The sequence below is a fragment of the Misgurnus anguillicaudatus genome, chromosome 14 (assembly GCF_027580225.2).
Source record: "Misgurnus anguillicaudatus chromosome 14, ASM2758022v2, whole genome shotgun sequence".
NCBI lineage: Eukaryota > Metazoa > Chordata > Actinopteri > Cypriniformes > Cobitidae > Misgurnus > Misgurnus anguillicaudatus.
In genome coordinates, this window is record NC_073350.2 from 9113031 (window position 1) to 9137933 (window position 24903).

General features: G+C 36.2%; 1 protein-coding gene across 1 annotated transcript; it reads left to right on the forward strand.

Annotated features, from left to right (window-relative positions):
• Positions 1-791: 791 nt before the first annotated feature.
• comp (cartilage oligomeric matrix protein) lies at positions 792-23996 on the forward strand. Its single transcript, XM_055183613.2, has 19 exons — positions 792-944; positions 3827-3900; positions 16732-16783; positions 16873-17021; positions 17164-17301; positions 17380-17454; positions 19111-19263; positions 19351-19455; positions 19543-19650; positions 20022-20181; positions 20259-20377; positions 20455-20507; positions 20589-20782; positions 21022-21200; positions 21279-21327; positions 21407-21603; positions 21864-22036; positions 22127-22266; positions 23799-23996. Exons 1-19 carry the CDS (start codon positions 869-871, stop codon positions 23852-23854), a joined length of 2250 nt encoding a protein of 749 aa, XP_055039588.2. The 5' UTR covers positions 792-868; the 3' UTR covers positions 23855-23996.
• Positions 23997-24903: the final 907 nt, after the last annotated feature.

The window sequence follows — 24903 nt, forward strand, 5'->3', positions numbered from 1 at the left end:
TTTCCACAGTAAGAGAGTCAGTTCAGCAGAATGGACTGAAGCACAAGAGCTCAAGGTGCAGCACATGAACCCCATGGGCTCTACAAGCTGGAATTCAAACTATACATCTGTGAATGCAATTATCAGCAAACAGCACTTACTATAACAAACACTCAACTGTGCAGAAAACCTGTGTGATGTAAGAGGTTTTACTTTATAACTATTAGAGGGAAATTTTTTGTTAATTGGTCAGAATCAAGCACAGTATAATTGTTATAATCTATAATATTGACCTAAATAAAAGTGTACAGGAAGTACCTCATAAAGTTGGTTGCATGGGAAAATAGCCAAAGTGTGCAGAGCTGTAATGTAGGCAAAGGACATTTGATTTTTGATTTGTTTAACACTGTTGGTCATTACATAGTTTCAACCACAGGCCGCCCACAGTCAGTTTGCCATCTGTCTGATGCATATTGCACACCAAACTGGAAAAGACTTTCTCAGTCTAGTAGGTTTATGCTAAGGGCACACAGGTTATTATTGTACTGTGCTTTCTGTATATTTGATCAGGGAATGTTTTTTCATTTACATTTAGGCTACACATCTGCAAGATACTTTTTTCCCAAAGTGACTCACTGGTGAAAACTAAAACTGCTGTAAAACATAATTATATAAAGTAGTAAACAATGATTTATTTTTATTACTTTCTAATTATAGCAAACCCCAACTTAGTTGTGTTTGGTGTGTGCGTGGCTTTAATCTCAGTTTGGACTGCGGTGAAAGGTGTGATGTGTGAAGAGTCAGACTGCAGATGACGTCAGAGACGCTGTATAAAAGCAGCAGAGACTGAAGACACACACAGACACATTCAGATCCTCAGACATTAAACATGCTGTGGACTCTGTTGTTCAGCTGTGGCTTCTGCTTGCACACTCTTCTGGTTTCTGCTCAAGGAATATCCAGAGGTGAGTCCATATGAGATGCATTCACTTTCATTATTCACACATTAAGAGTTTATACAACGTCAGCTTTTACTTTTTCATGACTTTTCCTGTCACAAATAACTTTGAGCATAAAATGAGAAAATATTATTAAAACATTGTGTTGTCCTTAACTTAACACATCTCTGTGTTATTTTTGTTTTAACACATCTTGTGAGGTCCCTTTTATTTATTTAAACATGAAATGACAAATAATGTGTTAAAAAGGATAACACAAAACAATTAACACATCCTTTCTTACAGTTTAGCATTTATATTACAAACTTTACACATTTGAATATTGTGACTACACTGTAAAAAGTAAAGTTTTTAAAGTTTTTTTTAAAAAATTAAGTTTTTGTATTACTTCAATTGAAAACGCCTAAACGGTTTTTCACCTTAAATTTTATACTTAAAGTGAGAAAATTTAAGTTTATACATTTTTTACCAATTGAAGTTTTTTAAGTAAAGCAGCTTTCACTTTTTACAGTGTAAAATTGTGTGCAAATTAGATTATGCTATAAAAAAATTGTCATGACTTTTGTAACATGTTTTTCCAGGTCTAAAAATCACACATTAACATAACTTTAATAAATTATATAATTATAATTTATTTATAGCTTTATCTCTGGATTTAAAGCTAGGATATGCATATATACTTACACTGTAAAAAATTCCTGTAGAAATTACAGTATTACTGGGTATTACTGGGAACTAGCTGCCAGTAACTTACTGTAGATTTTACATTTATGTTATTTACACTGAAAAAAATGATTAATTGAATTTAATCAATTTTTTTAAGGTAAGTGGTTGCAATCAATTTATTTAAGCTACATTTAAACAAAAGTTTTATATTTTATTTTACGTTACTAATCTTTTTTGTTTAAATGTAGCTTAAATAAATTGATTGCAACCACTTACCTTAAAAAATTGATTAAATTCAATGAATCATTTTTTTTAGTGTACTGGCAACAGTTTGTTCAATGTTAAATGAGCATTAAACATTTTCAGTCTTTATCTTCTACAGTAAGTTACTGGCCACCAGCTGCATATTTACAGCTAATTTTTTACAGTGAGGGCTGTTGAAAGCTTTATTCTGATTGGTTGATAAATGTTCCACAAGTATGCATTATTTTACAATAAACGCAAACCTGACCTGCAAATGTCTTAAAATAACCACCAGAGCAATGTCTGCACTGTAAAAATTCTTTGCTGCCTTAAATTTTTGTTGAATCAACACAGATTTACCAGTCATGTCAACTCATCTGTAGTTATAACAACTCAGCTCTAGTCAACATAAAAAAATTAAAATTTAAGGCAGCAAACAATTTTTTACAGTGTGGTAACAGTGGCATAAGCAGAATAATTGACTTTGAATTTTTATTTTAAAATAATATATTTGAAAATATAATCTGCTTTGCATCATGCTGCATTACTTGGGTGTGCATTATTTACGAATAATTCAATGGTCCATCGTCAATTATTCCTTACATAAAACATTGTGTACTACTTCAAATTAAGTTACTATTCATTAAGTACTAAGTATTATGCTGTATTGCAATGTTTTTGATCTTCTTAGATGACCCTTTAATAGTCTGTAAAACCCTTTTTTGCTGTAAAGAACAGGAAGACTCTTCAGATGTTTAAGGTTCTTTATGGAACCATTCAGCAGAAAATAGTTCTTCGATGGCATCGCAAAGCACCTTTTTTTAGATTCTAGAAGAATATTATTGGTTCTCCAAAAACATTTAAATTGAAGCTTTCATACCTTTAATAGTGTGTAGAATGTTTTTCACTACAAAGAAAATGTTGTAAAACAGAAAGGTTGTATGGATGTTAAAGGGCTATACTGCAAAACAGATTTCAAACTTCTATTTTCAGAGCAATTGCAGGATAAAGATCAACATATTTAGTGGCCCACCAGGCAAGATTAATAACTGATAAGTTGAATTTATGCCTGGTATGCGTATGGAAAACATTGATATCGCTAATGGATTGAGCACATTTCCTTTCTGTTTATTCAAGCCCCCCTCCAGGGAGAGAGACCTCTGACAGAAGCCCCATTAGCTTTATGTTCTGGATTGTTCTTTTGCTTAAATGTAATACAATCATTAACAAAAACTTACTCAACATTAATTCAAAGGAAATAAAAAGTCTAGGGTCCATTTAAGTGTTGCTGATCCAGTGCTCTGTGGTTAAAAAAACAAGCTCATAAATCACACCAGAAACAGTTTACCCCCTCTGCTGTCATAAAAGCATGTGTACCCAAGAGATGAAGCTGAATGAAATATTATATCTTGATGTTGTTTTCATGTTTAAATACAGGAATTAAGTATTAGTTGTAGTCTGGGTAGAACCTCATGCACAATCACTCAGTATTTATAATGAACTCAGACTTCATAAATATAAATAAAGTGCCTGTTGCATGACTGTAACACAGATCATAAATGTCAGGTGCTGAAAATGATCCAGAGGAACTGCTGGGAAAAACATTATAGTTTGAGCTTCATACACATTTATAATGGAATTTCCCTGTTGTTCTTGCTTATGTAGTTTACTGTTAATGCACTCTTAAAGGGATAGTTCACCCCAAAATAAAAAAATCTGTCATGTTGTATCAAGCCTCTTATTTTTCTGTGAAACAGAGAGGTTTAGTAGAATCTCCAGTTTGCTTATTTTCATACAATAAAAGCAAAAGCATGCTTTCATAGTCATTGTATGAAAAATCACATTTCCGAAATCTGCTAAAGTTCACAGTTCTTATTTACCAAATGATGAATACATGATGCAACATTTCTATATATGTGCTTTACATATAGATCAAGATTACGAAATGCTCCTTTTAACTAAATTCTTCTTTACAACAGATGGGGAGATTATCAAACAGATTAAAAGCACAAACCAAGAGCTTTCTGAAATCAAAGAGTTACTAAAGCAACAGGTAATGCAACACACCGAATAATAAATGCTATAAACATTTTCTGTGGTATTGAAACATTTGAAACATTGAATAACCCTCTTAAAAAGAAAGGTACAAAAGCTTTCACAGTACCCTGGGACAGTACGGTACTAATATGTACCATTTAGGTGCCAATATGTACCTTTGAGGTACTAACATAAATTGTGACTGGGACAGTAACCTTTTAAAAAGTCCATTTAGTTACAGACGTGTTTACATTTGGTACCAATATGTACCTTTGGGGTATTAACATAAATTGTCACTGGGACCGTAACCTTTTAAAAAGTCCATTTAGTTACAGACGTGTTTACATTTGGTATCAATATGTACCTTTGACGTATTAACATAAATTGTCACGGGGACCGTAACCTTTTAAAAGGTCCATTTAGGTACAAACATGTATACATTTGGTACCAATATGTACCTTTGAGGTATTAACATAAATTGTGACTGGGAGAGTAACCTTTTAAAAAGTCCATTTAGTTACAGACGTGTATACATTTGGTACCAATATGTACCTTTGAGGTATTAACATAAATTGTGACTGGGACAGTAACCTTTTAAAAAGTCAATTTAGTTACAGACGTGTTTACATTTGGTACCAATATGTACCTTTGAGGTGTTGGGACTGTAACCTTTTAAAAAGTCCATTTAGTTATACATTTGGTACTAATATGTACATTTGGTACCAATATGTACCTTTGAGGTACTAACATAAATTGTCACTAGGACAGTAACCTTTTAAAAAGTCAATTTAGTTACAGACATGTTTACATTTGGTACCAATATGTACCTTTGAGGTACTAACATAAATTGTCACTGGGACTGTAACCTTTTAAAAAGTCCATTTAGTTATACATTTGGTACTAATATGTACATTTGGTACCAATATGTACCTTTGAGGTACTAACATAAATTGTCACTGGGACCGTAACCTTTTAAAAGCTCCATTTAGGTACAAACATGTATACATTTGGTACCAATATGTACCTTTGAGGTATTAACATAAATTATCACTTGGACTGTAACCTTTTAAAAAGTCCATTTAGTTACAGACGTGTTTACATTTGGTACCAATATGTACCTTTGAGGTATTAACATAAATTGTCACTTGGACCGTAACCTTTTAAAAAGTCCATTTAGTTACAGACGTGTTTACATTTGGTACCAATATGTACCTTTGAGGTACTAACATAAATTGTCACTGGGACCGTAACCTTTTAAAAAGTCCATTTAGTTATACATTTGGTACTAATATGTACATTTGGTACCAATATGTACCTTTGAGGTACTAACATAAATTGTCACTGGGACTGTAACCTTTTAAAAAGTCCATTTAGTTATACATTTGGTACTAATATGTACATTTGGTACCAATATGTACCTTTGAGGTACTAACATAAATTGTCACTGGGACCGTAACCTTTTAAAAAGTCCATTTAGTTATACATTTGGTACTAATATGTACATTTGGTACCAATATGTACCTTTGAGGTACTAACATAAATTGTCACTGGGACTGTAACCTTTTAAAAAGTCCATTTAGTTATACATTTGGTACTAATATGTACATTTGGTACCAATATGTACCTTTGAGGTACTAACATAAATTGTCACTGGGACTGTAACCTTTTAAAAAGTCCATTTAGTTATACATTTGGTACTAATATGTACATTTGGTACCAATATGTACCTTTGAGGTACTAACATAAATTGTCACTGGGACCGTAACCTTTTAAAAGCTCCATTTAGGTACAAACATGTATACATTTGGTACCAATATGTACCTTTGAGGTATTAACATAAATTGTCACTTGGACCGTAACCTTTTAAAAAGTCCATTTAGTTACAGACGTGTTTACATTTGGTACCAATATGTACCTTTGAGGTATTAACATAAATTGTCACTGGGACCGTAACCTTTTAAAAAGTCCATTTAGTTACAGACGTGTTTACATTTGGTACCAATATGTACCTTTGAGGTACTAACATAAATTGTCACTGGGACCGTAACCTTTTAAAAAGTCCATTTAGTTATACATTTGGTACTAATATGTACATTTGGTACCAATATGTACCTTTGAGGTACTAACATAAATTGTCACTTGGACCGTAACCTTTTAAAAAGTCCATTTAGTTATACATTTGGTACTAATATGTACATTTGGTACCAATATGTACCTTTGAGGTACTAACATAAATTGTCACTGGGACTGTAACCTTTTAAAAAGTCCATTTAGTTATACATTTGGTACTAATATGTACATTTGGTACCAATATGTACCTTTGAGGTACTAACATAAATTGTCACTGGGACCGTAACCTTTTAAAAGCTCCATTTAGGTACAAACATGTATACGTTTGGTACCAATATGTACCTTTGAGGTATTAACATAAATTGTCACTTGGACCGTAACCTTTTAAAAAGTCCATTTAGTTACAGACGTGTTTACATTTGGTACCAATATGTACCTTTGAGGTACTAACATAAATTGTCACTGGGACCGTAACCTTTTAAAAAGTCCATTTAGTTATACATTTGGTACTAATATGTACATTTGGTACCAATATGTACCTTTGAGGTACTAACATAAATTGTCACTGGGACCGTAACCTTTTAAAAAGTCCATTTAGTTATACATTTGGTACTAATATGTACATTTGGTACCAATATGTACCTTTGAGGTATTAACATAAATTGTCACTTGGACCGTAACCTTTTAAAAAGTCCATTTAGTTACAGACGTGTTTACATTTGGTACCAATATGTACCTTTGAGGTATTAACATAAATTGTCACTTGGACCGTAACCTTTTAAAAAGTCCATTTAGTTACAGACGTGTTTACATTTGGTACCAATATGTACCTTTGAGGTACTAACATAAATTGTCACTGGGACCGTAACCTTTTAAAAAGTCCATTTAGTTACAGACGTGTTTACATTTGGTACCAACATGTACCTTTGAGGTACTAACATAAATTGTGACTGGGACCGTAACCTTTTAAAAAGTCCATTTAGTTACAGACGTGTTTACATTTGGTACCAATATGTACCTTTGAGGTACTAACATAAATTGTGACTGGGACCATAACCTTTTAAAAAGTCAATTTAGTTACAGACGTGTTTACATTTGGTACCAATATGTACCTTTGAGGTACTAACATAAATTGTGACTGGGACCATAACCTTTTAAAAAGTCAATTTAGTTACAGACGTGTTTACATTTGGTACCAATATGTACCTTTGAGGTACTAACATAAATTGTCACTGGGACCGTAACCTTTTAAAAAGTCCATTTAGTTACAGACGTGTTTACATTTGGTACCAATATGTACCTTTGAGGTACTAACATAAATTGTCACTGGGACCGTAACCTTTTAAAAAGTCTATTTAGTTACAGACGTGTTTACATTTGGTACCAACATGTACCTTTGAGGTACTAACATAAATTGTGACTGGGACCGTAACCTTTTAAAAAGTCCATTTAGTTACAGACGTGTTTACATTTGGTACCAATATGTACCTTTGAGGTACTAACATAAATTGTGACTGGGACCATAACCTTTTAAAAAGTCAATTTAGTTACAGACGTGTTTACATTTGGTACCAATATGTACCTTTGAGGTACTAACATAAATTGTCACTGGGACCGTAACCTTTTAAAAAGTCCATTTAGTTACAGACGTGTTTACATTTGGTACCAATATGTACCTTTGAGGTACTAACATAAATTGTGACTGGGACCGTAACCTTTTAAAAAGTCCATTTAGTTACAGACGTGTTTACATTTGGTACCAATATGTACCTTTGAGGTACTAACATAAATTGTGACTGGGACCGTAACCTTTTAAAAAGTCCATTTAGTTACAGACGTGTTTACATTTGGTACCAACATGTACCTTTGAGGTACTAACATAAATTGTCACTGGGACCGTAACCTTTTAAAAAGTCCATTTAGTTACAGACGTGTTTACATTTGGTACCAATATGTACCTTTGAGGTACTAACATAAATTGTCACTGGGACCGTAACCTTTTAAAAAGTCCATTTAGTTACAGACGTGTTTACATTTGGTACCAACATGTACCTTTGAGGTACTAACATAAATTGTCACTGGGACCGTAACCTTTTAAAAAGTCCATTTAGTTACAGACGTGTTTACATTTGGTACCAATATGTACCTTTGAGGTACTAACATAAATTGTGACTGGGACCGTAACCTTTTAAAAAGTCCATTTAGTTACAGACGTGTTTACATTTGGTACCAACATGTACCTTTGAGGTACTAACATAAATTGTCACTGGGACCGTAACCTTTTAAAAAGTCCATTTAGTTACAGACGTGTTTACATTTGGTACCAATATGTACCTTTGAGGTACTAACATAAATTGTCACTGGGACCGTAACCTTTTAAAAAGTCCATTTAGTTACAGACGTGTTTACATTTGGTACCAATATGTACATTTGAGGTATTAACATAAATTGTCACTGGGACAGTAATCTTTTAAAAGGTCCATTTAGGTACAGACACATATACATTTGGTGCCAATATGTACCTTTGATATACTAATATAAATTGTCACTGGGACAGTAATCTTTTAAAAGGTCCATTTAGTTACAGACATCTATACATTTGGTACCAATGTGTACCTTTGAGGTACTAATATAAGTTACCACTGGGGCAGTACCCTTTAAAAGGCCAATTTAGGTACAGCCATGTATACATTTGGTGCCAAATCTACCTCTGATATACTAATATAAGTTGTCACTGGGACAGTACCCTTTAAAACAGTGGTGACAAACCCTGTTCCTGGAGATCTACCGTGTGTCTCAATCAGCTCCCTTGTTCAGTAGTCAGGGCACTGATCAGGGAGTCAGCCATTTTAAGGGCTGTCTCAATCGCAAAATCCGTTCAGTGCACTGGAACGGTCGTTCCCTAAAAATTCCCACAATGCAACGCAAAAACCAGTGAGCATCGATGTTCCCTATGTTCCCTAACCGGAAATCACGTGACCTTTTCTGAAGCTCGCCAACCGAACATCACGTGATCCAACTCAATAAACTTTATGAAATGTTACAGAACTTTTATAAAGACAAATGTTTGTTTTAATTGTAAATATAAACACACATTGCTACACAGTAAGGGACCACAATCTACTCAATATTTAAAATAATAATATTTATTTAAAATTGTAAATATATTTATTACATGAAAAATGTAATTATATGCCTCCAATTTTATGCACAGATATGTAAGAGAATAATGACAGCATTTTTCACAACGTACTGTTTTTAAAATTAAGTCTGAGAGATGTTGGTTTTGCCGGTTGTTAATGAGTAACAGCTGTGAGTGATTACAATGCGCTTAAGCAGCCACGTGACAGAAAAATAAGTGAACATTGTCCCAATGTGAAGTGAGCTAGGGTCCTTACCAGTGCCCGAACCTGTGTACACGATATACTGATTCACGACCTCGGGAGCTAGGGAACGAATTGAGGCTATGTTTACACGTGGGCGGTTATTTTCATAAACGGACATTTCAACCTCTCCATTTAGTTACAGACGTGTTTACATTTGGTACCAATATGTACCTTTGAGGTACTAACATAAATTGTCACTGGGACCGTAACCTTTTAAAAAGTCCATTTAGTTATACATTTGGTACTAATATGTACATTTGGTACCAATATGTACCTTTGAGGTACTAACATAAATTGTCACTGGGACCGTAACCTTTTAAAAAGTCCATTTAGTTATACATTTGGTACTAATATGTACATTTGGTACCAATATGTACCTTTGAGGTACTAACATAAATTGTCACTGGGACTGTAACCTTTTAAAAAGTCCATTTAGTTATACATTTGGTACTAATATGTACATTTGGTACCAATATGTACCTTTGGTACCAATATGTACCTTTGAGGTACTAACATAAATTGTCACTGGGACCGTAACCTTTTAAAAGGTCCATTTAGGTACAAACATGTATACATTTGGTACCAATATGTACCTTTGAGGTACTAACACAAATTGTAACTGGGACCGTAACCTTTTAAAAAGTCCATTTAGTTACAGACGTGTTTACATTTGGTACCAATATGTACCTTTGGTACCAATATGTACCTTTGAGGTACTAACATAAATTGTCACTGGGACCGTAACCTTTTAAAAGCTCCATTTAGGTACAAACATGTATACATTTGGTACCAATATGTACCTTTGAGGTACTAACATAAATTGTCACTGGGACCGTAACCTTTTAAAAAGTCCATTTAGTTATACATTTGGTACTAATATGTACATTTGGTACCAATATGTACCTTTGAGGTACTAACATAAATTGTCACTGGGACCGTAACCTTTTAAAAAGTCCATTTAGTTATACATTTGGTACTAATATGTACATTTGGTACCAATATGTACCTTTGAGGTACTAACATAAATTGTCACTGGGACCGTAACCTTTTAAAAAGTCCATTTAGTTATACATTTGGTACTAATATGTACATTTGGTACCAATATGTACCTTTGAGGTACTAACATAAATTGTCACTGGGACCGTAACCTTTTAAAAAGTCCATTTAGTTATACATTTGGTACTAATATGTACATTTGGTACCAATATGTACCTTTGAGGTACTAACATAAATTGTCACTTGGACCGTAACCTTTTAAAAAGTCCATTTAGTTACAGACGTGTTTACATTTGGTACCAATATGTACATTTGAGGTACTAACACAAATTGTCACTTGGACCGTAACCTTTTTAAAAGTTCATTTAGTTACAGACGTGTTTACATTTGGTACCAACATGTACCTTTGAGGTACTAACATAAATTGTGACTGGGACCGTAACCTTTTAAAAAGTCAATTTAGTTACAGACGTGTTTACATTTGGTACCAATATGTACCTTTGAGGTACTAACATAAATTGTGACTGGGACCATAACCTTTTAAATAGTCAATTTAGTTACAGACGTGTTTACATTTTGTACCAATATGTACCTTTGAGGTACTAACATAAATTGTGACTGGGACCATAACCTTTTAAAAAGTCAATTTAGTTACAGACGTGTTTACATTTGGTACCAATATGTACCTTTGAGGTACTAACATAAATTGTAACTGGGAACGTAACCTTTTAAAAAGTCCATTTAGTTACAGACGTGTTTACATTTGGTACCAATATGTACCTTTGAGGTACTAACATAAATTGTAACTGGGACAGTAACCTTTTAAAAAGTCCATTTAGTTACAGACATGTTTACATTTGGTACCAATATGTACCTTTGAGGTACTAACACCAATTGTAACTGGGACCGTAACCTTTTAAAAAGTCCATTTAGTTACAGACGTGTTTACATTTGGTACCAACATGTACCTTTGAGGTACTAACATAAATTGTCACTGGGACCGTAACCTTTTAAAAAGTCCATTTAGTTACAGACGTGTTTACATTTGGTACCAATATGTACCTTTGAGGTACTAACATAAATTGTCACTGGGACCATAACCTTTTAAATAGTCAATTTAGTTACAGACGTGTTTACATTTTGTACCAATATGTACCTTTGAGGTACTAACATAAATTGTGACTGGGACCATAACCTTTTAAAAAGTCAATTTAGTTACAGACGTGTTTACATTTGGTACCAATATGTACCTTTGAGGTACTAACATAAATTGTCACTGGGACCGTAACCTTTTAAAAAGTCCATTTAGTTACAGACGTGTTTACATTTGGTACCAATATGTACCTTTGAGGTACTAACATAAATTGTCACTGGGACCGTAACCTTTTAAAAAGTCCATTTAGTTACAGACGTGTTTACATTTGGTACCAATATGTACCTTTGAGGTACTAACATAAATTGTGACTGGGACCGTAACCTTTTAAAAAGTCCATTTAGTTACAGACGTGTTTACATTTGGTACCAACATGTACCTTTGAGGTACTAACATAAATTGTCACTGGGACCGTAACCTTTTAAAAAGTCCATTTAGTTACAGACGTGTTTACATTTGGTACCAATATGTACCTTTGATATACTAATATAAATTGTCACTGGGACAGTAATCTTTTAAAAGGTCCATTTAGTTACAGACATCTATACATTTGGTACCAATGTGTACCTTTGAGGTACTAATATAAGTTACCACTGGGGCAGTACCCTTTAAAAGGCCAATTTAGGTACAGCCATGTATACATTTGGTGCCAAATCTACCTCTGATATACTAATATAAGTTGTCACTGGGACAGTACCCTTTAAAACAGTGGTGACAAACCCTGTTCCTGGAGATCTACCGTGTGTCTCAATCAGCTCCCTTGTTCAGTAGTCAGGGCACTGATCAGGGAGTCAGCCATTTTAAGGGCTGTCTCAATCGCAAAATCCGTTCAGTGCACTGGAACGGTCGCTCCCTAAAAATTCCCACAATGCAACGCAAAAACCAGTGAGCATCGATGTTCCCTATGTTCCCTAACCGGAAATCACGTGACCTTTTCTGAAGCTCGCCAACCGAACATCACGTGATCCAACTCAATAAACTTTATGAAATGTTACAGAACTTTTATAAAGACAAATGTTTGTTTTAATTGTAAATATAAACACACATTGCTACACAGTAAGGGACCACAATCTACTCAATATTTAAAATAATAATATTTATTTAAAATTGTAAATATATTTATTACATGAAAAATGTAATTATATGCCTCCAATTTTATGCACAGATATGTAAGAGAATAATGACAGCATTTTTCACAACGTACTGTTTTTAAAATTAAGTCTGAGAGATGTTGGTTTTGCCGGTTGTTAATGAGTAACAGCTGTGAGTGATTACAATGCGCTTAAGCAGCCACGTGACAGAAAAATAAGTGAACATTGTCCCAATGTGAAGTGAGCTAGGGTCCTTACCAGTGCCCGAACCTGTGTACACGATATACTGATTCACGACCTCGGGAGCTAGGGAACGAATTGAGGCTATGTTTACACGTGGGCGGTTATTTTCATAAACGGACATTTCAACCTCTCCATTTAGTTACAGACGTGTTTACATTTGGTACCAATATGTACCTTTGAGGTACTAACATAAATTGTCACTGGGACCGTAACCTTTTAAAAAGTCCATTTAGTTATACATTTGGTACTAATATGTACATTTGGTACCAATATGTACCTTTGAGGTACTAACATAAATTGTCACTGGGACCGTAACCTTTTAAAAAGTCCATTTAGTTATACATTTGGTACTAATATGTACATTTGGTACCAATATGTACCTTTGAGGTACTAACATAAATTGTCACTGGGACTGTAACCTTTTAAAAAGTCCATTTAGTTATACATTTGGTACTAATATGTACATTTGGTACCAATATGTACCTTTGGTACCAATATGTACCTTTGAGGTACTAACATAAATTGTCACTGGGACCGTAACCTTTTAAAAGCTCCATTTAGGTACAAACATGTATACATTTGGTACCAATATGTACCTTTGAGGTATTAACATAAATTGTCACTTGGACCGTAACCTTTTAAAAAGTCCATTTAGTTACAGACGTGTTTACATTTGGTACCAATATGTACCTTTGGTACCAATATGTACCTTTGAGGTACTAACATAAATTGTCACTGGGACCGTAACCTTTTAAAAAGTCCATTTAGTTATACATTTGGTACTAATATGTACATTTGGTACCAATATGTACCTTTGAGGTACTAACATAAATTGTCACTGGGACCGTAACCTTTTAAAAAGTCCATTTAGTTATACATTTGGTACTAATATGTACATTTGGTACCAATATGTACCTTTGAGGTACTAACATAAATTGTCACTGGGACCGTAACCTTTTAAAAAGTCCATTTAGTTATACATTTGGTACTAATATGTACATTTGGTACCAATATGTACCTTTGAGGTACTAACATAAATTGTCACTGGGACCGTAACCTTTTAAAAAGTCCATTTAGTTATACATTTGGTACTAATATGTACATTTGGTACCAATATGTACCTTTGAGGTACTAACATAAATTGTCACTGGGACCGTAACCTTTTAAAAAGTCCATTTAGTTATACATTTGGTACTAATATGTACATTTGGTACCAATATGTACCTTTGAGGTATTAACATAAATTGTCACTTGGACCGTAACCTTTTAAAAAGTCCATTTAGTTACAGACGTGTTTACATTTGGTACCAATATGTACCTTTGAGGTACTAACATAAATTGTGACTGGGACCGTAACCTTTTAAAAAGTCCATTTAGTTACAGACGTGTTTACATTTGGTACCAACATGTACCTTTGAGGTACTAACATAAATTGTCACTGGGACCGTAACCTTTTAAAAAGTCCATTTAGTTACAGACGTGTTTACATTTGGTACCAATATGTACCTTTGATATACTAATATAAATTGTCACTGGGACAGTAATCTTTTAAAAGGTCCATTTAGTTACAGACATCTATACATTTGGTACCAATGTGTACCTTTGAGGTACTAATATAAGTTACCACTGGGGCAGTACCCTTTAAAAGGCCAATTTAGGTACAGCCATGTATACATTTGGTGCCAAATCTACCTCTGATATACTAATATAAGTTGTCACTGGGACAGTACCCTTTAAAACAGTGGTGACAAACCCTGTTCCTGGAGATCTACCGTGTGTCTCAATCAGCTCCCTTGTTCAGTAGTCAGGGCACTGATCAGGGAGTCAGCCATTTTAAGGGCTGTCTCAATCGCAAAATCCGTTCAGTGCACTGGAACGGTCGCTCCCTAAAAATTCCCACAATGCAACGCAAAAACCAGTGAGCATCGATGTTCCCTATGTTCCCTAACCGGAAATCACGTGACCTTTTCTGAAGCTCGCCAACCGAACATCACGTGATCCAACTCAATAAACTTTATGAAATGTTACAGAACTTTTATAAAGACAAATGTTTGTTTTAATTGTAAATATAAACACACATTGCTACACAGTAAGGGACCACAATCTACTCAATATTTAAAATAATAATATTTATTTAAAATTGTAAATATATTTATTACATGAAAAATGTAATTATATGCCTCCAATTTTATGCACAGATATGTAAGAGAATAATGACAGCATTTTTCACAACGTACTGTTTTTAAAATTAAGTCTGAGAGATGTTGGTTTTGCCGGTTGTTAATGAGTAACAGCTGTGAGTGATTACAATGCGCTTAAGCAGCCACGTGACAGAAAAATAAGTGAACATTGTCCCAATGTGAAGTGAGCTAGGGTCCTTACCAGTGCCCGAACCTGTGTACACGATATACTGATTCACGACCTCGGGAGCTAGGGAACGAATTGAGGCTATGTTTACACGTGGGCGGTTATTTTCATAAACGGACATTTCAACCTCTCCGGCCTCAAAAACAATACCGTGCACACATGTCAGTTTACAGAAAAGTGTTCACCCACACGTACCTGCGCATATATGCCGCCAAGAGACGCTCAAGCCCACGTACGCCAATCACCGGCAGCGCTGGTGGTGACGCGAACTGGTTCTTCATGTTGGAGGGAGGAGTTGTTGCAGTAGGTGATCGATGACGTCAAAGTACCGCGAGAGCGAGTTGAGGAATCATACGTAGAGGTCTAATTTCGAATCTCTCTCGCGGTACTTTGACATCATCCATTTGTCGGTTCTTGCAGCGCCGCATGAAGTCAAACACGCGCAAGATTGCTGACCTCCGAGCACTCATCTCTGCTCCTCGACATAATGGAGCAGCTGTATTTGCAAATACAAGCACACGAAACGAGTTTGCACGAACATAAATGTGATCTTGGAAGCATTCAGAGTAGCAGTCACATGTAAACATGGGTCGCACTTTTGACGTAGGTGCGAGCTCTGGCGCATACTCTGTGACGTTGCCTGCTTAAACATCCGTTTGTCTCACTTTACATGCAACCGTGCAACCGAAGATTTTGAAGATCTCCACTCTGGCCGGAGTTTTTAGAAACAATCGGTTTCAGAGGCGAGTTCTCCGTTTGCGTGTAAACGAGGGGCACAAACGAAGGTAAATCTCTCAGTTTTTAAAAATAACCATGTACGTGTAAACAGAGCCTGAGACACACGGCTACTGTCCTGCAGAGTTCAGCTTCAACCCCAATCAAACACACCTGAACCTGGCAATCAAGCATTTCAGGGCTACCTAAAAATTTGAGTCAGGTGTGTTGAAGCTGGTTTGAAACTAAAATATGCAGGAGGGTAGATTTCCAAGAACAGGGTAGGTCACCCCTGCTTTAAAAGGCCCATTTAAGTACAGACCTGAGACAAGAGACATACAAAGATATAGGCTACATTTTTGAAAGGGTACTGCCCCAGTGACAGCATTTGTACCTTTTTTGTACCATATTTCTATTGTACATGTTAAAAATCAAAGCATTAATGGCCTAAAAACATGATATTAGTCCAGATACTACTAAAAATTTGTTTACAAATGGCTGACAACATCTAGGCCTGATTTCGCTTAGCTAATTTAAGATGTCTTTTATAAAAATGCTTAAGAAAAAGACATTACTGGTGTGTATCTTGAGACAAATCAATGGCACTGGCATATTTTAACATCAGTCAGTGCAAGTTATTTTCAGTTGAGACAGCATAAACATGGGTTTTAGTCTACGACTAGCCTTAAGCCATTTCTGTGAAATCGGGGGTTAATGTTTTAAAATAAATTTAAGGTTGAAATATTTATAGCAAGCATGGAGGAGAGCCGTAGTCTTTTATCATTTTATCTTCTTTAAAAACTATTAAACTCTAATTCTTCCTATAGATACAAGAAATAGTTTTTCTGAAGAACACTGGTATGGAGGGTGAAGCCTGTGGTGAGGAATTCTATGCTTAACCTCATATCATATTCATAAAGAAGACTTTATCATCTTATTTGGGAATTTTTTGTCATGTTCCCCTGCAGGTATGCGGCCGGTAGAACCACAGAATGCATGCAATCCCAACCCCTGTCACCCTGGTGTTGAATGCATTATAACACCCGGTGGATTTAGGTGCGGCACGTGTCCAGATGGCATGACTGGAACTGGATCTAAATGTACAGATGTTGATGAGGTGAGACGGCTGCATGCGCGTCATTAGCGTTTATATGGGATTTGAACTGTTGGAAATTCAACATTACACATATTCCTTATTAGTAAACACTATTTCAAATTTGTAACATCTGTCTCTATGGTTGAATTGTTGTTGTGTGTAGTGTGCTGTAACACCGTGTCACATGGGTGTGAGATGCATAAACACATCGCCTGGTTTCCGCTGTGGCCCATGTCCTGCTGGTTACATGGGACCCCAGGTACAGGGGGTAGGGCTCGCCTATGCATCTGCCAACAAACAGGTATTGTTTTTGTATGCAAATCTTTCAATGCCCACAGACAATGGATAAAATTGTTAAAATGGTTATTCATATGTGCAGGTCTGCTCTGACATTAATGAGTGTGAGAACTCAAATGGAGGTTGTGTGGAGAACTCCAACTGCATCAACACACCCGTGAGTAACCCATTATGGTATACACAGTATTGTGCAAAAGTCTTAGGCCACCACCATCAGCTTTTGGTTTTAGTAAAGATGTAATGGTCATGGGCTGCGCCCAAAACTGCCTACTTCCATACTATATAGTAGGCGAAAAGCAGTAGGCGAGGCTAGTAGTATGTCTGAATTCATAGTATTCGAAAAAGGGTAGGCGAATTGTACCCGGACGACCTACTACTTCTGGCAAGATCCCGAAGTGTTAATTTGATGGAGACTCTGCTATCCCATCATCCCCCAGAAGAGGAGAAGAAGAAGGGGTAGGGACGTTGTTTTATTAAAAATGCCCGAAAGCTGTAACTCGGCACTATTCAAATGCAATACATCATTCGTCATTCCAGTTAATGACTAACTTATTGTTATGACGACGTATGTCACATGATGAATCAACATGGTGGATGTAGTACATCAGAATTCATTCATGTTATCCATATTTGAAGAGTTTGGTTCCAAAACGCAATAAATCCATTTTGACAAATTTCAGTAAAAACGTATTTTCTATACCAAGAAAGTGACAAGATGAAAACCACTATTTTCTGTTACAAACTTTCACATAGCATCTTTAGGTTATAAAAACATTAAAAAATCAAATCCATAACTTGATTTTCAAAGATTTATTATAAAAACGAATTATTTTTTCCACAAAATGTGTCAAAATGCTAGAAATCTATTCAATCAAATGTGCATTCATCTTTGCCATTTTATATTAATTTAGTTGAAAAGTTGTACACACTGATTAAAAAATAAGCATTAATGGCATTAATAAAAACACTTACTTTGTCATATTAAGAACACTGTCATTGATGCGGTTAACTTGACGTCGTCGCTTAGCATTTTTCACAGCGATCACCTGTAAAATGTTTTGGTTCTGCTCGATTTTCGTTGACTTTGAGTAAAATAATGTAAAGTTATTCATAAGATCCTCTGGGGTCAATGTGTTAGCATGATGCTGTCGGGAGAACAAGCACCCGTCTCCCGAGTGCCTCTCGCGAAAATTTTTAGATGTTGATGGCTTACGTTTCTTTCCCGTCACAGAAAAACATCACAGGTTTATCAAGGCAATTAAAGTATTATTTTATTTTGTTTGTTGATCACCAAGTACAAAGTAGATGAGGAGAACTAGGACTCTGTGTACTCAGCGAGCCGCCATTGTTTGTTTACATTGCGTGAATGGTGCGCTGTAATATCTGGAGCGGATTTATTGCGTTCTGTAAAAAAGAAGGAGTGGCGTTTATCGCATTTTGGGAAAAAAGAGAGAAAAGATGACAGAATAACACGGTGGATATTGGATTTTGCGTAAAATTAAGAATTTACTTTTAACTACTGACCTGAAAAAATATTGATTTTTCAAAAATGCCGTTTATCGGGTTTTGGAACCAAACTCTTCATTTATACTATATAGTACATATTGTTTTAACAGGCGATGAGTAGGCACTTCATCTAATTCAGTACCTACTATCATAGTATGCAATTTCGGACACAGCCCAAGACTTTTGCACTATATTCTTCTTATACATGCTCATATATACATACATATAGAATAGATAGATAGACAGACAAACTGATAGATATAATCATACAAATTCTAACTTGTAAAACAATGTGTGTTTACATCAGGGCTCTTTCCGCTGTGGTCGCTGTAAACCTGGTTTTATTGGGGATCAGGTAAGTGGCTGTAAACCAGAGCGTGCTTGTGGCAACGGACAGGCAAACCCCTGCCACGCCAGCGCAGAATGCGTCGTTCACCGCGATGGACAGATCGAATGTGTGGTAGGTCGATAAGAATCAGCTGATTTACACATGCAAACTACTACAGTATATGGGTTTGATTAATACAGCTGAGCTGCTCTGTTTCAGTGTGGAGTTGGATGGGCTGGGAATGGATACTTGTGTGGAGCAGACACTGATATCGATGGCTTTCCCGATGAAAAGTTAAACTGTGCAGAGAGAAACTGTGCAAAGGTATAAGGAAATAAACATCTTAATCATCAAAAATGTAGCAAACATCATAGAACAAACCTTAATGACGTTTAAAAAATGGTTTTGTAGGACAACTGTCTCACCGTTCCAAACTCTGGTCAAGAGGACGCAGACAGAGACAACATTGGTGATGCATGTGATGATGATGCAGATGGAGATGGGTTCCTGAACACAGAGGTCTGCACAGGATCTGTTCATTTATTAATTTTGCTACTAAATTTTGGTGAAAAATGTTTAAAAATATTAACAATCCCAGAAAACAGTAGCAGTCATTTCACCGTCTAGGGTAACTTTATATAGTTCAGCTATAAGTAACCCACTTCATTCCAGCTATTGAGTAACCTACAGTATTCATGTATTTTTTAGCTATGGTTAGACGTATAAAATTATCTCTGACAGCCCAAACTTTACCCTGTTTTAGCCTAGACGCCTTGGCTGTGTTTGGATGCTATTATACGTCTTTAAACACAAGGTTGCTTGCTGGGATACCTTCATGGTAAAATGAAATCTGTGTTCACCACTTCACATACTGCTGTTTTCTCTGGTAGGACAATTGTGTCCTCGTCCCCAATGTGAATCAGAAGAATATTGACCAGGATGATTACGGAGACGCTTGCGATAACTGCCGTCTGGTCAAAAACAACGACCAGAAGGACACTGACGGTGATGGGGATGGTGATGAATGTGATGATGATATTGATGGGGATGGTAAGATTTTAATATTCCTCTATTGAATATTATTATGTGTTTTGCACTGATTCAGAGAACTTGGGTTTGCTTCCCAGGAATCAAAAACGATAAGGACAACTGCAAAAAGGTACCAAACCGTGACCAGAAAGATCGAGATGGTGATAATGTTGGTGATGCTTGCGACAGTTGTCCTTATATCCGGAACCCTGATCAGGTCAGAATAACACTCTACACTCTTTAAATGAAGTTCTCCTACTACATGCATCATAATAATTGTTCTCTGGGTCACAGATGGATGTGGACAATGATTTGATCGGCGATCCTTGTGACACCAACAAAGACAGGTACTTATCACAAATCTTCAGCTGATGACTGTCACATTTCTGATTAAAATGTCTGAACGCATGTTGGGTTTCTGTCCTTAGTGATGGAGATGGTCATCAGGATTCTCGAGACAACTGTCCAGCGGTTATCAACAGTTCCCAGCTGGACACAGACAAGGACGGAATAGGGGATGAATGTGATGAGGATGATGACAACGATGGCATTCCTGACCTTCTTCCACCTGGTCCAGACAACTGCCGTCTGGTCCCGAACCCTCTACAGGAGGACTTTGATGGTCAGGATTTTATACTTAGAAACCTTTCTTAACACAAACAGATGGCACTGTTGTTGACCAGCATGTGTGGTGTTTTAGAGGTTGATCTCTGACATAAAATGCTGATGTCTCAATTATTAATTATTTGAACCAACAACACTTTCCTGGTGAAGATGGACTTATATACCAGCTTTGATCTTCAGCTTTGTCATCTGTCTAATCCCAATTGTCTGGATATTTTTTTGCCTATTCATTGGCAGGTGACGGAATTGGCAATGTTTGTGAGAACGACTTTGACAATGACACATATAGCGATGTCATTGACGTTTGCCCTGAGAATGCCGAGGTCACTCTCACTGACTTTAGAACTTATCAGACTGTGGTTCTGGATCCAGAAGGCGATGCACAAATTGATCCAAACTGGGTTGTGCTCAATCAGGTCAGCCTTTCTAAAAGAGTATGTTTGGTTTCCCTCAAAGTCTACATAACCTGAAGCAATATGTATCATTTTCAACAGGGAAGAGAGATTGTTCAGACCATGAACAGTGACCCTGGGCTGGCTGTGGGTAAGATACTACATCACAGGTAAACATTGTGCTAACCAGAGAAGATTTCAAGCTCATTGCTTTCTGGTTATTCTCAAAGGCTACACCGCATTCAATGGCGTGGACTTTGAAGGGACATTTCATGTGAATACTGAGACGGATGATGACTATGCAGGCTTCATCTTTGGCTATCAGGACAGCTCCAGTTTCTATGTGGTGATGTGGAAGCAGGTGGAACAGATCTATTGGCAAGCCAATCCTTTCCGGGCCGTGGCTGAGCCTGGAATCCAGTTGAAGGTGTGATCTGCATTTGTTTATTGCTCCCTTAAATCCCACTAAAGGTTTAAAATATGGTAGCAGGTTTCTAGCTGGTCCAGACTGGTCATTATTTGGTCTGAGATGCAGCAATAAACCATACAGCTACAGGTGTTAGTTGACCGTACTATCCAATATATGTGTTTAAACAGGTTTTTTCTACAAGGTCCCAAAACACAACTACCGGCTTATGCTGTTCTTTAGCAGACAATGCAATGTCAGTGTCTTTACTTTGTTGGTAGGCCGTAAAATCTAATACGGGTCCCGGAGAGAACCTCCGCAACTCACTCTGGCACACAGGAGACTCAACCGACCAGGTGAAACTTTTGTGGAAAGATGCCAGAAATGTTGGCTGGAAGGATAAGACCTCCTACCGTTGGTTTCTGCAGCACAGACCCCAGGAAGGCTACATAAGGTATAACCAAAATGACATTGTTGCATCCACAAATCACTCTTTTGTTCCTTAGAAGAGTATTGTCAAGTAATTGCTCTCTGTGTCATGCAGAGTTCGGTTCTATGAAGGCACACAGATGGTGGCAGACACGGGAATTATCATTGACACAACCATGAGGGGTGGTAGACTGGGAGTTTTCTGCTTCTCACAGGAGAACATCATCTGGGCCAACCTGCGCTACAGATGCAATGGTCAGTTCTTCTGATGAATCCACCAATACCATATACTATGCATGATTTATTTGATAGCAAATATCTAAGGTTAATCCTGTTATATAAATATTCGTTATACAATTCAATCAATGGTTAAAGTCAAAGGTCTTTTATTACTCCAGTTGCTTCTTAGTGATCCAGGATACAGCTATAGTTGTAAGTTGGCACAAGGATTAGCATCTGACTGGCACTGGAACAGCAGACCTCAGAGAAAAGACAGACAAACAGACTTACAGCAGTATAACAGTTGACACTGTGATGTAACAATTACATCTGTTTTCATGGGAAGTGCCCCCAGTTAAAGGATTTGAATCGTACAACCAAAGGACTGAGTGTATGCAATTCTAAGGAGTTGGGTCTTTAATATAGATGAAATGACAGTGTGTCTGCCTCCCGGACAATGCTGGAAAAACTATTCCAAAGTTTGGGTGCTAGAAAGGAAAATGAACGCGCTTGATTTTGAAATTCTAGGTTTTATCAGCTGGCCAGACTTTTGTGATTGTGGTGAATGTGAAGGACCATAATGTAATATAAGTTTGCCCAGGTAATGCAGAGCTAAATCATTCATTAGCAACATTTTAAAGTTATTACAATGTTTAATAGGTAACTAATCCAGGTTGACAGAAACGGGCTAATGTGGTTGTACTTTTTTTTCTTGTGAGATCTCTGGTTGCTGCATTTTGGACAAGCTGAAGTGTCTGTATTAAACCTGCAGGACAGCCACCCATTAGGGAATTGCAATGATCTAGTCTAGATGTCATGAAAGCATTAATTAACTTTGCATTATACCACGGGTTTGTTGAATGCTGCATTCTGATTGGCTGAGAAATGTTCTATGGGTGTTGATTATTTTTCTGTAAACCGCACACCTAACTTTTCAAATGTCTTAAAAATAGGCACCAGAGCAATGTTTGTGGTAACCGTGGTATAAGCGGAATAATTGACTCCGGTCCTTTGAATTATTTGAAAATAATGCACCTGCGGTTTTTGATATCAGCTTTGAATTCTTTAATTTTGCTGAGATGTTGTGTTTCAACAGGCCTTGAAGAAATATACAGCTAAGTATCATCAACATAGCAGTGAAAACTAACTCTATGCATCTTGATTTTAGCTCCAAGAGATAGCAAGCACAGAATAAAAAGCAGAGGTCCAAACACTGAGCCCTGTGGCACTCCGTACTGTACTCATGATCAGTTTGACACCTCTTTACAGTTACAAATTAGATTTGGTCAGATAAATACGATGTAAACCATGCCAATGCATTGCCGCTATTGCCAGCATAATTTTCAATCGTATTCAGGAGAATGCTGTGGTCAGTGTTTTCAACTCAGTTCACTCAGTCATTTGTCAGATTATAAAAGTAAAATTGGCTGCTAACAGCATTTTTATGTGAACATTAACAAAAAATCTTCAACATAAGTCTGATCTTGATCACAGCTGACTACAAGCAATGTTCAATGAACAATATTCAATTAATATTAACTCAGTTTCCTGTTGTTTTTGTTTTACAGATACCATTCCTGAGGACTTTGAAGCATTCCGATCCCAGCAAATCCAGCTTTTTTAAACTCAGACTTAACAATTTTATAGTTATATAAACTTTTTTATACCAGATAAATGAAAAGTTGTATATTTCTGTTATTTTTATCATTACGTTTTTTCATCCTTTTTTATAATCTGATTGAAGTGTCATTCCAAGAGTGCCTACATTTACTTGGATTTACTGGGACTTTACTGTTTATAGCACTCAGCTGTATTTTCACACACTCGTACCACAGCTTGTCTGACCAGAAATTGAAAACCCATGCTGGAGGTGAAGTAGAAAGTAATGGAATATTACATTTGCTTCATTTGGCTGAAATACTAGCAAATTGTTTGGCAAAATGATAAGCTTGATGCACAGGCTTCTTTGGTTTCCTTTTTGGCTTATAATCAGAACAACATTGTTGCTAATGTGATCAGAATTTTTTCCTGTTTCCCCAAACAGACTCACAAACACCCTAATTTAAATATATTTATGTATTTTAAAAACACGTACAGAAATACAGGTTACAAAATATAAATGATATAACAAGAAGGCTCTGATATATGCAGCTGAGACATCATGCACATCCATATTTAGCATATTTTCTGATGAAAGAAAAAGGACCAGCAAAACGACAAAGACGAAATCAGCTCCTTCTACAATACGTTACCACAGAAGAGACACAGAAAGAGATGACCACATCAGCACAGCGACTACAAAACGGGGTATCTTTATAGAACCAACCCAATAAAAGCTCTAGACAACCACAAATTATATGTCCTAATATACCATTAATTCCAATAAAGAGCGAGCATTGCTTGTGCTCTCGACATAAAAATCGTACGCGTATTCTGTATTCTAACGCTTTCACAAAACGTTTATTTTCACATCCTCTTTTAATGCTTATTAAACCTGCTTTAAGTGAAATGAAGGTTGACAAAAGAAATAAAATATATATATTCTTTACAGAAAGAAATCGATGTAGATGGCACTTAGTTTACGCTTACACTATACGTTATGGGGAATGGCTGTTATTTTTGTTAGGCTATGCCCTATGGGTCACTATCATTATGTTTATTAAGAAATACATC

Coding starts and splice junctions, on each gene's coding strand:
- comp (XM_055183613.2), top strand. CDS start 869: ATGCTGTGGACTCTGTTGTTCAGCTGTGGCTTCTGCTTGCACACTCTT. Junction 20,508..20,588: donor TGTGACACCAACAAAGACAG/GTACTTATCACA, acceptor TTCTGTCCTTAG/TGATGGAGATGGTCATCAGG. Junction 21,604..21,863: donor AGCCTGGAATCCAGTTGAAG/GTGTGATCTGCA, acceptor CTTTGTTGGTAG/GCCGTAAAATCTAATACGGG.